Source organism: Alexandromys fortis, unplaced genomic scaffold, assembly GCF_014885135.2.
Source record: "Alexandromys fortis isolate MF-2015 unplaced genomic scaffold, M_Fortis_MF-2015_v1.1 scaffold_20, whole genome shotgun sequence".
NCBI classification, from domain to species: domain Eukaryota; kingdom Metazoa; phylum Chordata; class Mammalia; order Rodentia; family Cricetidae; genus Alexandromys; species Alexandromys fortis.
The window spans coordinates 5,206,915-5,222,325 of NW_026067903.1; the positions used below are offsets into that span (position 1 = coordinate 5,206,915).

Sequence of the window (15,411 nt, forward strand, 5' to 3'; positions counted from 1 at the left end):
GAGAGGGTGAGAGGGGGTTTCAGAGGGAACCCCTGGTCACTAAGGGTAAAGAAATGAGAGGTCTTTAAGAAGAAAGGGAACCCCAGAGGGAGCCTCTGAGGATGACCTGGAGAGCAGGAGAAGAGAAACAAGGTCTGCCAAACATGCGGGTGCTTCACACTTCTGTCTGTCAGGTGATGACAGACCTCTGTAAGGAAAGGAAGAAGCATGAAATGATTTTATGCATGGCATCACACCCCACAAAGGGAGCACTGTTAGGGCACTGGTGTGTTTACCATGTTGAGTAAATCAGGAAGGGGGCAGTGGCGCTGGTCCCAAATGAAGACTGCCAAAGACAGCTTATCTGTGCACACACTCTGTCTCCTTCTAGACGGAGTGCCCTGATAGAAACTGGCCTTGAAATGCATGTTGAGATGGCAGTTGCATTTAATTTTTTTTTTTTTTGGTGGCTCAGATCAGAGGAGATAATCTCTTTGATGCATCTTTAGAAAAACTAAAGTCTGCTAAAGAAAAGAAATAGTGTCATCAGAGAGGCTTTGGCTCAGGGGGTCAGGGAAAGTGTGGTCTCTCCTAGACTCCACTCCTCAACCCCACCTCCCCTTGCCCCTTGAGCCTAGGCAATACAGTACTCGTAGTGTGGGAGAGAAGTTGGGGGTGACTAAAGGAAAGGGGTGGACTGTCTACCTATTAATAGACTGCTCCCTTATTGCCTTTATCACAGAAAAGGGTCAGCCTCCTGCTGCTACAGGTCCTGGGGCTGATGGGCAACCCACCCCACCCTGGATCACCATGGCCCGGCAGAAGCGAAGAGGAGCCCCAGACCTGCCTGTCAACCAGGAAGACAAGCCTGGGTCACGGATCCTAAAGACAGAAACTGGAAAGCAAACCCAGGTGTGGAGAGAAAACACTATTTCCGTGGAGTTGGGTGCGGGGCCGGGGAGAGGGAGAGGGAGCTTGGCAGGGTGCAGTGGGCACCTCAGGCACTGCACGATCACAGATCCTGAGTGAGCATCACAGAGCCTGTGCCTATGGTGACACCTGACGCGTGCTTGAGGACCAGTGAAGCCAAGTCAATATGTCAGCTTCTAGCTTCCACAGAGGAGCAATCTGCCCGCTCTTTGCCAGTGTGGGCTGTTACAAAGGCAGCGGAGACAGCACTGTGCTCTGGCCTCCTAGGCAACGCAGCTCAGCCTCTGGAAAAATTGAAGACAGTTAAAAAAAAAAAAAAAAAAAAAGGCTCCCCTTAGACACACAGTGACACTGTCACCAGAACCATCTCGGCTCATTGTGCGGTGATAAATGAACCCTGTTCCTGCTGCCGCCTGCTGGGTTCCCTTATTCCTCACCTGGGACTGCACAGCTAAAGCCCCCGGTTGCATTATGTATTCAGCTGAAAACAGCTTTCACCAACCCAAACAACTGTGCTAAGAGAAGACTTGAGACTCAGCTTTTGTATCACTAAGCAGCACAATAAATGGGGTTCTGCTCTATGGGAAAGGGAGCCTGCCTTGCAGTGGGACCTGTTCCCCTTCCTGCTAATGCAACCTCTAGTTGTACCCAGGGCTGAAGACCTTTATGTCGTGCAGGGGAAGGGAAGTTACGTTAGCTCGTTTCAGCTCGTGCCATTTTGCCATGTATCACAAAGGCACAAAGCTAGTTCCAAACCAAATTCAGTTGGCTTTCACATAGAATCCTTGCTGTCCACCATCTGGGGCCGAGGCTGCATTGTAGGTGCAAGGAAGGAGCCACCGTGTGCGTGTGGGCTGGAAGGAGCTGGCACAAGTCAGAGAGGAGCTCTGGCATTTTGACGGGTAACATCGGTGAGCGGGTGCACGGAGCCCTTTCTGGAAAGCGCCAGCAGCCTGATTCATCTTGAGAGAGACATCCTGTAGCTAAGTCACTTTGGGTGGTTACCCCTCTGAGTCTGTGTAGTTGGACAGCATGTGTGTCGTTCTTGTGTCTCCATAGGAGTCTGTGAAGCAGGGTGACTTTGTCCGAAGCAAATCTTTCCTGATGACCCCTGCGAAGCCCCCTGTGACCCAGAGGCAGGGGTCAAAGCTGAGCCTTAAGGAAGGACTACAGAGAGGAATCTCGCTGTCCCATCAGAACTTGGGTATGAGATTGGCATGACTTTTCAAATACTTTGGCATCATTATAACCAAATTTTTCCTGCACTTGGGAGTTTGTTTTGTTCAATCGTTTTGCCGTGTTGAGCTGCTATATTTTTTAATGCAGCTTTTATTGAGATAAAAATTTACACATCAAAAAAATTTACACATCATAAAACTCACGGATTTTGAATGTGCATTTCAGTGGATGTGTCTTACAGGGAGATTATGTATATTTGTAGAGTCCTGCAGCCCGGTGGCAGTCTAAGAACAGAACGTTCCCCTCATACTGGAAAGGCACTCATTCCCGTTAGTCATATTCCCTTCCCTGGTTGTGGGTTAGTAATTACCTTATGTCTGTAAGATTTGCCTTTTGGGGAACATGAAATCATAAAACACTGTTTTTGGATGTGATTCTGAGCTCACTGTGGTAGCGTGTGTCAGTTCTCTCTTTAATCATACTGGGCATTGAGCCCAGGGTCTCGTGCACACAAATCATATATATGTATATATGTATATGTATACACACGTGCGCACACACACACACACACACACACACACACATATTCTACCACCGAGCGACATCCCAGTATTCCCTACATTTTATTTATGTTGCATTCTAAAGACACAAGAATCTAACTCCCCAAGCTGTCTTTAAGCGTGTGGTTGTGAAGGTATGAGGCTTGTTTCAATACACAGCCTACCTCCAGTGTTCTGTGGTTAGACCCTGAACATCCTCAACTCGCTTTGCCTCCAGAACCATCTGAGCCTGCTCCTAAGCTCTTTCAGTCACACACACTCTGAACCTGATGCTTACACCTTCACACGTTTACACATTAATGCCTTGTGTATCCTGGACCACAGAGGAGACCGTAACATATACTGAGAGCTATTCAAGAGACTTGGTGAAAATCCACACTCCTGCTCTTGTCTGTTTTGTCCCCTTTCCAGCAGCTCAGGCTGCAGCAATGACAGAGAAGGAGTTGCATCAGCTGAAGAGAGCCAGTTACGCGACGAGCACCGATCAGCCATCCTGGATGGAGCTTGCCAGGAAGAAATCTCAGGCTTGGAGCGACATGCCCCAGATCATAAAATAGAGTGGCAGCCTGCTGATGAAGAAGGATGCCCACCGCATCGACGGACCCACTTAGTTCTAAACTGCCGATAAATCATGGCAAACCGACTGTGAAACTTAAGATTGATTTTGGTCAACAAATAATGATGTGCTGGGAAGAGAGAGGAAGCAGGCAGAACCAAAAGACAAGACAGCCTCCGTCTTGGGCCAGAGGGGCTGCAGCAAGGAGGAACCCTGCAAAAGCTCCTTCCTGAGCTGAGGTATCAGCTCAGAATCCCCATTCTAAAGAGGCCCCAGACAGCCCGCGGATGGAAATGAAGAGGGTGCACATGTTGGGTGCCCTTTAAGAACAGAACCGGAACTTCTTAGGAGTCCCAGGTCTGCACCGTCACTGTCATCAGCCTGTGCCTCTGGCCACTGTCTTGCCGTGGACCGTTGTCACCTTTTGTGTTTACCGGTAGGCATGACGTTTATGGTACAGCAGGGATGCCGTTTATAAGAGCAGCTACTACGCAACGATCCGGTTTCCTGAAGACGTCCGCCCCTTGAGAAGGGGAGGACAGGCCGTGTCAGGGTTTGTAGATTCAGAGACTGTTTCTAAGGAGAATTTTTAAATTTTTCCACTAGGCGTCTGTGTCCTGAACCATTGCACAATGCATTGCCTGTTTAATAAAAGGTTTCAGACCTGCTTCTGCTTGGGGTATAAATGTTATTTCTGCTCACGGGAACGTCCTTAAAACTGTCTCTCTTCACACCTCGCTAAAATCCTGGCTGGGTTGGGTGTTTTAATTGGGGGTTGGTTGGTTTGTTTTCAATGTTCCAACAGAACATTGGTGTTCTTTTTAGGAAGAATATATAGAGGTTTTTTTTTTCCCCCTCATTTGCTCTATGTATCATTGTAAGAATATAAAATCCTGCTATTTATTTATTTAATTTATTTATTTATTTTGGTTTTTTTGAGACAAGGTTTCTCAGTAGCTATGAACTCACTCTGTAGTCCAGACTGGCCTCGAACTCACAGAGATTCACCTGCCTCTAACTCCAGAATTCTGGGATTAAAGGCGTGTGCTACCACCACCTGGCAGAATTAAAATTCTTAAAGGCTGTCACTCTTAGTTTGCTTTCTGTCGCTGTAATAAACAGCGTAGTGAAAAGCAGCTTGGTGAGGAAAGGGTTTATTTTGGCTCACACATCCCAGGTCACAGTCCGCTCGGGAAGCCAAGGCAGGAACTCAGAACAGACGTGGAAACAAAAGCCATGGGGAATGTCGCTTCTGAGCTTGCTGCTCGCGGCTTGTCCAGCCTACTTTCTTACACAACCCAGAACCGCCGGCCCCAGGGTGACAGACACTGTTGGAAGCGGGTTGGACCCTCCCACATCAGCCATTAATCCAGAAAATCCCCTTACAGACTTGATGCTGGGCTCTCTAATGGGGTATTTTCTCCATGGAAGCCTCTTCTTCCCAGATGACCGTGGCTTGTATCAAGTTGACAAAAAAAATAAAGTAACGAAGAAATAAATAAATCTAATCAGGACATAGTCATTCCTTTATAGTCTCTCACTCATCCAGCCTGTATGTTCCCACTGACAACCGGGTCACTAGTACAATAATCAGGAATGGGGTGAAATCACTGGAACAAAAATTCGGAATCTCAGAGTTTCTATCTAGTTGTTGCTTTAAAACAATCCCAGTTTGTTCCTCTCTGCAAGCCAGTCTCCATGGGAGTTAGTTCAGCTAGACTCAAAATCAGTCCGACATCACAATATATTGCATTGTAATTTGATTTTATGTGTCCTAAGGGTTGCCGCTTTGAGTCTATTTTCTATCCTCGTGAAAATTATTTTTCTATCTGTTTGTACTATAATTTTATTGCATCTACCTCTATTGAAAAATTCTTGGGACAGGGTCTTTTTTTCCTTCCCAAATTGATTTATTAACAGCATTCTCTTGGAGAACACAAAATCGGAATTCCACAATTCCGGTAGACTGTGTCTACACAGGAATTCTAAAGCTTCGGCATTAATAGTTTTGACTGGAGATAAATTGAATTGTCTGTGCTTACCCTAAGCCATCATTTCTCAAATAGCAAAGCATGTCCGGGGAACCCTTTGGAGGCAGTGGTCTCACTGGAAGAGCAAAGAGAAGCAGTTCAGTGTTGATTAAACAGAGATTACCATTCTCTGTGTTTCAGGGTGTGGGAAAACGAAGGCTGTAGGTTTTTAGGACCGTAGGGGAATTCAGTTGGTGGGATGGTGGCAGCCTGTAACTGCCACCTTCTGTGTGGAGATTGGGGTCTTCTACTATACTTGAAGAGCCAGAAAACAACCAAGGCTCGGTGTGGCAACAAAGATGGGGAAACCTTGGAGGAATCAGCAGCTTTGATTCTCCTAAGAAGACTGAGCAACGCTCGGAGTACGTCAGATGCATCGTTGACGACCCTCTCTTCTGTCCTTGGGGTGAGTACTTATTTCCTCTTTGCAGCAGAGGAAACTGAGGCACACTGAAGCTAAGGCTGTCGAGGGCCTACGTTTTGAAACCCTACAGCAAATCGACACTCCTGTTTTTATTTCTGCTTTTCAGAGCTGAGGCCTAAACCCTTGGGTCACTAGGCAAGCACTAGCCCACTGAACTAAATCCCCGACGCTAACATTCCTGTTTTTAAAAAGTAGTGAGGATGGGGTGAACCTTGCCCTCAGTGACAACCGGGAGCTTGCTGAATGTGACCTTGACAGCTCCAGTGTCTAAGGAAACACGCCTCTCCTCCTGCTGTCTCCTCGGTGACCACCTTTGCCCTCATCCCTTAACTCCTTTATCAGAGAAAGTGTTAAACTGTCAGCACACTTGAACAATGGATAATGTTTCTAACTTCCTTGAAAGCTCCCTATTAGGGCCTCTACCATGGGGCCTAGCCCCCATGAAAACTCTGGTATCTTAGTGGCACACCAGTTTTTCTCTTAATGGGAGGTGGATACAGTGACTAGACATTATATATGTGAAAGTACTTGTTGGAGCAGTGACGAGCCTAAACCAGAGGTTGGTTGTAGTCGAAAGGACTCTGGAGGTTGGGGTAGGGGGTGTCTAATTATCTAGCTGATTCTGGTGGCCTGGGCTAAGGTCATGGGCTAAGTAGGCGCATTTGCTGTGGTGTGAGAACAAGAGACTGGTCATCAGGGTTGGCGCCCAAGTTTTGGCTAGAGTTCTTCATTGAGTGGGGAAGTCATTTGCAGAAATGGAGCCTGAGAGGGAAGTCCACAAAAAGGAGGACACCTTAAATGACTTCCCATTAGCACTAAGTAAGCATACCATGTCTTCAGATCAAGTTATAGGTTTGAGAGATCTCAGTTTGAAACAGGACAGAAATTCAGGTCTGAGAGAGGAAGAGGGGGCTGCCAGGGCTGACCCAAGGACGCCCCTAACTCGAGGGGCCCTGGGAAAGCAGGTGTATACAATTTGCCTTTGGAGCAAGAACAGAAAACGCAGAGCAGAGAGAAGAGAGTGTGCCGCTCTCTGGGCTGAGATCTGCTGGATGACATTGGTCAAATGAGAAGAAGAATGGCTGTTGGCTCTGGGCACACAGAAGTCATGGGTGACCTTGATAGAGCCCTTTTCAGGGTCCTACTAGGGCAGAGTCAAGGATGCAGTAGGTCAGGGCCAGCCAGCTTACTGCTGCATCAGCTGGGACTAACTTTGAAGAGCTACAGGAATGAGAGCAGAAGTGGTGGGGCTGTGTGGCTAACAGCTTTGATTGTGCATTGGAAGGAATATACAAAGCGGTTTACGCGCAAGCGGAAATAAACGATTAGGAGAGAGGAGACAATCAATCGCGAGGCTGGTCTTTTTGGAAGCTTCCCAACTCCCTATGGATTCCGGCAGGGATGAAATGCTCGCATCATGGATGCGATGCGTTCCTGGAAATGGGAGCCCCGTGTTCTGATCCAGTTGGCAGGCAATGGACAGCCAGCCCGTTGTGGTGGCAATCTGATCAAATGCTTCCCTTGCTTGCCCTGATGCTGACCCATTTTCTTTATTTTGGTGCTGAGCTTCATGTTGAGAAGGAGTGGATAGGGTGTTGTCTGGGTGTGGAGAGCTCTAACAGCCCACAACACATTCACTAAATCTGTGGTTGCTTTCCCCCTTAAAGACCTAGGTAAAATCCAATTAAATATCAGCAGATTTCATACTTGGGAAAACCTGAAGCTTTCACCAGAGTTCTTGGACTACCCCACTCTGCTCGGCACTTGGAACTCCTGCAATTTGGGGGATTGTTGCTGTTTTAACCCAGAAGGTGGCTCCTTCAGCAGTCTGTAGAATTTCATGTACACATGACTTCTCTCTCTGTGTGTCTCTCTGTCTCTCTTTCTCTCTGTGTATGTATGTGCATGCACAGCATACATGTGTGGAGGTACAAAAGCACATGTATGCATATGGAAGCCAGGGGTCTCTATCGATATGGGGTGTGTATCTTCTTCGCTTCTCTGTCTTTTTTTTTCTTTAATACTGAAGATGATTGGTTAGGCTGTCTAGCCAGCAAGCTTCAGGGATCCTCCTGTCTCTGCTCCCTAGCGCTGAGATTACAGGTGTGCACCCAGCCCCACACTGGACAGCCTTTGTCTTGATGGAGGCCATTAAACATGTGAGGTAGCATCATAGTTTTGTGGGTGTGAGGAGACACTGCTTTCTTTTTTCTCTTTTTTTAATATTTATTTATTTATTTATGTATTACATAGATAGTATTCTGTCTGCATGTATGTCTTCACACCAGAAGAGGGCACCAGATCTTGTTATAGATGGTTGTGAGCCATCATGTGGTTGCTGGGAATTGAACTCAGGACCTCTGGAAGAGCAGCCAGTGCTGTTAGCCTCTGACCAATCTCTTCGACTTTCTTTATCTTCCTGGTCCCATAGGTCCAGCCACCCACAGCAGGACAAATCTCCCTTGGTAGTCTCAAGAGCATCAGTTCATCGATGCCACATACGCCACTCCAAGTAGCTAACAGAGAGCCTCTTCCAAACAAACGGCATCGGCTCACTGACAGGAGTCATGATGGATGGTACTTTCTCAGCCCCGTTCAAGCCCTGTCCTTGGGTTAATGCTGAATAGCGCCAACAACAAGATCTGTGTTTCCCAGCATGGTCAGCGTGGACCCCATCTATCTGAGTTGTCACGGTTCTCCAAACATCCTTTTGTCTTCCACTGACTGTCAACAGCCAGGAAGATCTCTCTGCTCTAGCTAGCTCCCAGTCAGCTCAGAGCTGTGGCTGCTGCTCCAGCTTTGTCAGCCGCCTGCTCGAAGATAACCCAGGCTGCCTGTGCAAGCTGCAGGGAGGATAGTATCTGTCTGGTAGGTGAGAGATCAATGGGAGGAAAACACACGCAGCAAATACACAGACCCCTGACACCTTAGAGAACACGCACTTTAGCTTTGCCTCCGTCTGGAGTGGGAGATGGAGGGAGGAACTAAATGGAAGATATTCTTTATACAAGAGCCTGGCAGAAAACAAAGGAAAACAAAACAAAATTTACAATGGTGGCTTAAAATAAAAAGCAAATATTTTTGGTTGCGAATTTAAAGTTTGCCCACAAATTCAACAATCCTCTCCAAGTGTAGGGCATACTGCCCATCCTGACTGTGGCTCAGCCTGACTGTTACATTTGCATCAATGTTCTCTGTCCACAGGAGATATGTTGCAAGCCTCTCTGCCTGAATGGCTACTACCCACAACTAGAATAAATATGCGTATTGTATGTAATATGTGTATATCGTGATAAACTTGGACAGTTTGACTTGGCGGAAGCGCTTTGAATTGCTGTGTTGCTACTCTTGCGTTCTGGGAACTTCTATTGGGTAAGAATAAGGGCTGCGTGTTCACAAGCACTGCCGTACACCCCAACCCACCTGGTCACTGAAACAGCTACGGAGAGCCCGGCCAAGGTGACAGATCTGGTTATGTTTGTCCTCAGACAAGCAGAAGTGTCTGTCAAGGGACCCTTTGTATCACAGGCAGGGAAGAGCAGGCTGGTGTCAGATGCTGGGAGACTTCTCGTTCTACTTAAAAATGGAATGCGGGAGTGGAAAGGTAGAGAGAGTGGGCAAATGAATAATAATGATAATCCATGAAACAGCGTGCAATTTAAACCTCTAGAATTTCCCGTTTGATATTTTGGCCCACGGTTGACTTTGTGAACCTTTTGAGTGGAGTTCTGCACAAGGGTAGGCTGGAGCAGACGTGGTCTGGGGAGCTGGCCAGTCGGTAGCACACTCACTGAGCAAGCAAGAGAGCTTGAGTTTGACCCAGACTTACGTGGAAAAGCAGGTGTGGTGGCACACTCGTGTAATCCAGTCCTGAAGAGGAGGAGGCAGGAGGCTCTCTGGGCTCCCTGGCTGTCAGCAAAGATGAATTGGTGAGTTCCAGGCCAGAGAGAACTGATCTCAAAAAACACGGTGGACCTCATCCTAAAGAATTCTACCTGAAGTTAACCTCTGATGTCCACACACATAAGGACATATATGTACCAACATGTACACACACACACACACACACACAAATGTAGCAGAAGTGGCAGTGGATAACACCCAGAGATAGGTAATGAAAGGTATTGCTGCTTTTAAATCAAATATTCATTTTTAGAGTGTGTGTGTATGCATGTGTGTGTGTGCGCATGCATTTGTGTGTGTGTGTGTGCGCATGCATGTGCACACAGGCTCCTGCTGAAGTCAGGTGTTGGAATTATAGGCAGTTGTGAACCACTCAACATGGGTGCTAGGAGCAGAACTTGTATGTTCTGGAAGAACATCAAACACTCTAAACCACTGAGCCATGTCTCCAGCCCTGTCATTGTTTTTATATCACACTCTGGGTTCATTTGCTCTGAGGGGATTTAGCCCCATACCTTAAAAATACACAATTGAGTACTACACAGCAGAAAAAATAACGACAGCTTGAATTTTGCAGGAAAATGGATGGAGCTAGAAAACATTATTTTGAGTGAGGTAACCCAGACCCAGAAAGACAATTATCACATGAACTCACTCATAGGTGGTTTTTAAACATAAAGCAAAGAAAAACCAGCCTACAAACCACAATCCCAGAGAAATTAGACAACAATGAGGACACTGAGAGAGAATTACATAGATCTAATCTACATGGGAAGTAGAAAAAGACAAGATCTCCTGAGTAAATTGGGGGCATGTGGACCTAGGGGGAGGGTTGAAGGCGGGAGGGAAGAGGCAGGGAAGGGAGCAGAGAAAATGTGGAGCTCAATTAAAAAAAAAAAACTCAAAGAACCCGTGGAAAGACCCAGGTAAGAAGAGGCCCCATGCGGCTCACTTATAGGCTGTAAAGTTGCTACCAGTACCTGAGGCCTCTGTCAACCCCTCACACGGGCCTGCCTCTGTGCAAATAGCCTGTTGGCTTCACTGCCTCCTCCCACCCTAAGCCGTCAAGTGACTCAGCCAGCTGACACACTGATTGGGGTCTCCTGAGAGGTCCCAGCCCAGACTGCCCAGCGAGGACACTGAGACTGTGGGGAATAAATGTTATCATTGTTTTCAGCCTTTTGTCTAATTATCTAATTAACTAAAAGCACCTTTTCATGTCCTTTTTCTGGGTCTGCTTTAGTTGGAATTTTTGACTGTCCCCTAAAGGGACATATATATTGAAGGTCTTGGTAACCAGCCTATAGTACTGCTGAGAGGTAGTGGAATCTACTAGAAGAAAGATTATTGATGGCATTGAAGGAGTTATTAAACCCCAGGTGTTAAGTTGGGAGTGTGGTCCCCAGGCCCGGGAGTTGTATTGGTCTGGACTCCAAATCCCAGAATGCCAGGACCTGACCCCTCCCTGACCACTCCCACAGGGTATTTAAGTGAGCTCCCAGAGGAGGAACACGTGGTCTCTTCCCCCTCCTCCCCCAGTGGTCTCATTAGTGGCCTCCCGGTTCCCTCTCAGGGCCACCCGAGAGTGCAGGAATCCCATTAAACCTGAAAATTTTTTATTTAGCTTGTGATTTGGCTTGATTAGGATTTTTGTGTCGGCAGAGAGCTCGCGTTAAGAAAAATTCCTAACACCAGGCTCTTCCTGTCTTGCTCTTGCTTCTCAGTGGCCGTGAGGTAAAGCGGCTTCTCCACTATGTGCGTGTACTGTGATGCATCCTGTAACCTGGGCTGGCCTTGAAACTATTCTCCTACCTCAACCTCCAAAACTGTGGGGTGGCAGGCATGTGATACTATGCTCAGCTCCTGCTTAAAGTTAAGATTTTAGCTCAGGTTGAGAAGACAACATGAGAAAATGTAATTAATGCCTTTCAAACTGTAGCCTGCCTTAACCAGCCTGCAGAGACAGCTGGAGGGATGATACATCCAAGACCCGTGGTCCCCATGCACGGCGTGGGGCTCTCCTTGGAAGCAGTGACTTCAGCTCCAGTCACATCCAAAGCATGCACCTGCCTATTGTAGCTGTCTAGTGAGTCCCAGCTAACAGAGTGGGCGCCAGCAGTGTGTGCCCCACAGACAAATGGCTAATTTTCTAGAATGGATCCAGGGGAGAACGACCAGGCTGACCAGGCTGACACGCTAAGAAATCCTCACCAAGGAAGCTGAGAAGAGGAGGGATGCTTGGCTCAAGGGAAGTGGAAGTCTCTCCCCCAGCAGCAATGGGACAAACCGGAACCATAAATTAAAACTCAGGGGATGGAAGAAGAAGAGTTCAAGCAAGCTATCAGAGTTTTCCAACATGGGGCAGGATGCCTGGGCTGGATTAAGCACAAGTGTACCCCAGGGGAGCGAGCGGGGAGAGGGGAGGGTGGGAAGGGGTGGCCGTCTTCAGGATGCCAGGCAGGTCTTTACCATCCCAAGATTAGGGATAGAGGGTGGGAATAATTACAGTACATCGTATATAAAACAAAATTAAAGAAGTGCACACACCACACAGAGAAAAGACAGAGAAACAGAGATAATCTCTAGTGACAGGCAGTTTAGATGTAAGCTATCAGAATAATGAAAGCGGCCTGCAGGCGTGGGGGTGGGGGCAGAGCACAGGTGTTTGCTGACACCTGCTTTGTGCGTAGTTCAGCTGCACTGCGCCCTTCTCCCCTTCTCCATTGGGGAATTATCTTCATCAACATGGCAATAGAGGAGGGCTGTGTTTGCACGGCCTGCCCAGATTATTAAAAACAACAGCGAGGTCGGTGTGGGGGTGTGCTGAGGGCGCTTATTTATTGACTTCTCCTGGGAGCACCCTCAAGTATTTGTAGGGAGGCCAGAGGCCCTGGAGACCAGTTCTCCTCCCTGCTGAACGCCCAGTTCCACAGTTTCCGGTACGTTTGCAAAACGCAGAAATTCTACTTTTAGCTTGCTATCCAAGAGGAACATGTCGCCCCTGAAAGCTCCCCTATGGGGACGGCAGGCCTGCATTCAGGCCTAGGGCAATTTCAAATTGCTACAGAGACAACGAAAACCAGAAGCAAATCGCCAGGGAGTCCTTTAAACCAAACAAACCCAATCTTCTAGAAGCAGAGGCCGTTAAATTTAGATCCCGTTTCCTCCCAAGAACCGGGTAGAATGAGATGATCAGATTGTTTCCATTAGCAAGTCATTTCCCCAGACGCCCCATCCACCCTCTCTCTATCCGAGGCTCAGGTGCCCGGCCAGGTGTGCTGTGTGGACTCCTGGAAGGCCAGGGTGGGAGGCAGAAGCTGGACACTCACGAAATTGCTAAATGTGGGGCCTCCTCAAGTTTTCCTGTCTGCCTGAAACGCTGCCTTAAAGGTCAGGCTGAAATAACCTCCATGTGCGTGAAGAGTTTACAGAAGAGAATCGGCGTGTTCTCCTAAGGGTCGGACCTACACACGTCCTGGGCCAACAGGGACCTGCAATGTGATGGTTGTCCTTACGACCCTTCCAGTACCGGCTGCAGGTGCCAGAGCCTCTGCTTTGGCTGTATCAGTGTGCAGAGCTTTCTTTTCTGATCTCTCTATGTGGGACACTGGGCTTCCAAGGCGTCTGACCGAACTGGGACCTGGCTCCGTCAGAATCTTAGGCTCAAGTCCTAACTCTCGGTGCTTCTGTATGTGACTGCATTTGGAAACAAAGCCGCCGATGAGAGAATCAAGGTAAAACCAAGTTGCTGAGGTAGGCCCCGCTCCGGTATGCCTAGGGGAGCAGTAGAAGAGATGCCACAGGCACACGCAGTGAGGAGGTGGCCCTCTACGAACTAAAGAGGTCTCTGAAGAACTGACGTTCTCCAGTGCTTTGATTTCTAGCCTCGTGGATGAAGGGGAAATGAATGGCCACCATTCCAGACACCCACTCTGCTTACTAGTTCCCACAGCTCCTTGCTTTGGTCTGGTCTTCAGAAGGCTACTCGCAGCCCCTTCCTGCCCCCCAGCAGTGCTCTCTGGACTGGGTCCCCATCTGTGGTGGGCAAAGCGGAGCGCCTGATACAGGGGCTCAGTGGACATCCGCTGAAGGCTCTGTGAGTAAGTCCGCGAAGGGTTGGGCCTGTCTTTCAGCCAAGTCACACACACCCTGCTTTCCTTCACCCTGAGTCGGTCAAAATCCAGCCCAAAGGTTCTTAGTGGGAGTGGCAGGGCAGGGCAGAAGGGCTGTAAAAGAGGAGGCAGAAGCAGGCGTCAGAAATACCTGCAGAATTCCTGTCAGCTTGCCCAAGATGGTTCTTCCTGCTGTATCTGACCACACGCTCTAGTGTACAGAGTGTTAGAACAGTTAGAACACAGTCTGTTGCAGTTTATGGCCCTGGATATGGCGCCTGTGCCCATGGGCGGGGCTGTCAGCAGTGGCATAGTCTGGAAATGTTGATGGCGTTGCTGGGGTCGTTTATACTTTCTTGGATTTTTTTTTTCCTATTGTTTAATTACTGGTTGTGGAGGAGTGGCTATGGAGTCCCCTGTCTCGGCCTTTACATCTGTCCAGTTTGACCGTGTGTGGTTCGAAGCTCTGTCGTTGTGAGCAAACAGAACTCTGCTGTCTCCTTCAGGAGTTGGCGCCTCAGATTTGTCACTGTGGGATGTCTCTCTTTGCGCCTGATAGGCCCCTTTGCTTGGAAACTTCATTTTAATTATGGCTTTCTTCTGATAGCATGGGTGAGGCTTCCTGAGCCTGAAATCCCCCAAATCCAAAATCCAGACTACTCCAAAATCTAAGACACCACAAGTAGAAAGTCTCACAGTAGGCATCTCATGAGTCCATGATCACAAACATTGTTTCAGACACATTGTTTTATTTTGTTTCTAAGACGGGGTCTCATGTTGAAGCCCAAGCTGATCTGGAACTCACTATGTCGCCTGACTAGCCTCAAATTCATGGCAATCCTCCTCCTGCCTCAGCCTCCCGAGTCCTGAGTTTACAGAGGTGAGAGCTATCACCTGGCTTTGCTCAAAATTACTTTTAAAAGCTTGTAAAATTGCCATCAGGCTATGAGAATAAGAGATACATGAACATCAATGGAGTCCATGTTTAGCTTTGAGTCCCATCCTCCAGATGTCTCATATTTAAGTTTCAAAATCTGTGAGATGTCCAAATTCCTAATTACAAGAGACATTCACACAGTACTGCCCTCCGAGCTAAATTACCGCCATCTTCAGATGTTCTGGTGGGCTTGGACAAGATCCTTCCAGCTGGGCCCTCTGACTGTTTACTTCTCTCACTAACAGGCAGGGGGTGGGGGTCACTGGGATGGCACCTAAGAATCCAGCCAACTCTCCCAATCAGCTGATTACAATCTGCCTTAGTTGCAGGAAGCCTCTGACTCTTGGTGGGAGGGGCTTAAGAGAATAGATTGGGGACGCTTAGCGGCAGAGACTCCTTCTACGTGGCGTGGAAACACACCTGCTAGGTAAAGACTTTCCAGCACAGTCTTTTTAAGGGCACACCCATACACCTGTAAGTAACTCTCACTTAGACCCTGAAGTAAGCCCAACAAACTCATTGGTGGAATCATACTTTTGTGTGGCTCAGGCTTAGGAAGAGATGGAAACATTATTTTCATCTCCTCCTGAGAAGGACTTTTAGCAACCATGCTCAATATATTTGTCTTTGGTCATTCCCTGTCTCCCCTACCCCTGTGTGTGGAATTAAACTCAAGGCCCCTTGCATGTTAGGTAAACTCTGTACCACTGACTCACATCCCAGTCCCAATCTCTTACTTTTAATCTGTGTATATCTTTATATTTCCAATGGATTTACCACAGACTATGAATATATATATAT

At 47.8% G+C, this 15,411-nt stretch overlaps 1 protein-coding gene across 1 annotated transcript in view; it reads left to right on the forward strand.

The window, feature by feature from the left end:
• Window positions 1-4,049, forward strand: part of Cracdl (CRACD like) — a 64,332-nt gene extending 60,283 nt beyond the window's left edge. Inside the window, 3 exon segments of the mRNA XM_050134775.1 lie at window positions 722-891; window positions 1,969-2,113; window positions 3,063-4,049. Of these exon segments, the coding sequence (XP_049990732.1) occupies window positions 722-891; window positions 1,969-2,113; window positions 3,063-3,205 (458 nt within the window). The 3' untranslated portion in view covers window positions 3,206-4,049.
• Window positions 4,050-15,411: the final 11,362 nt, after the last annotated feature.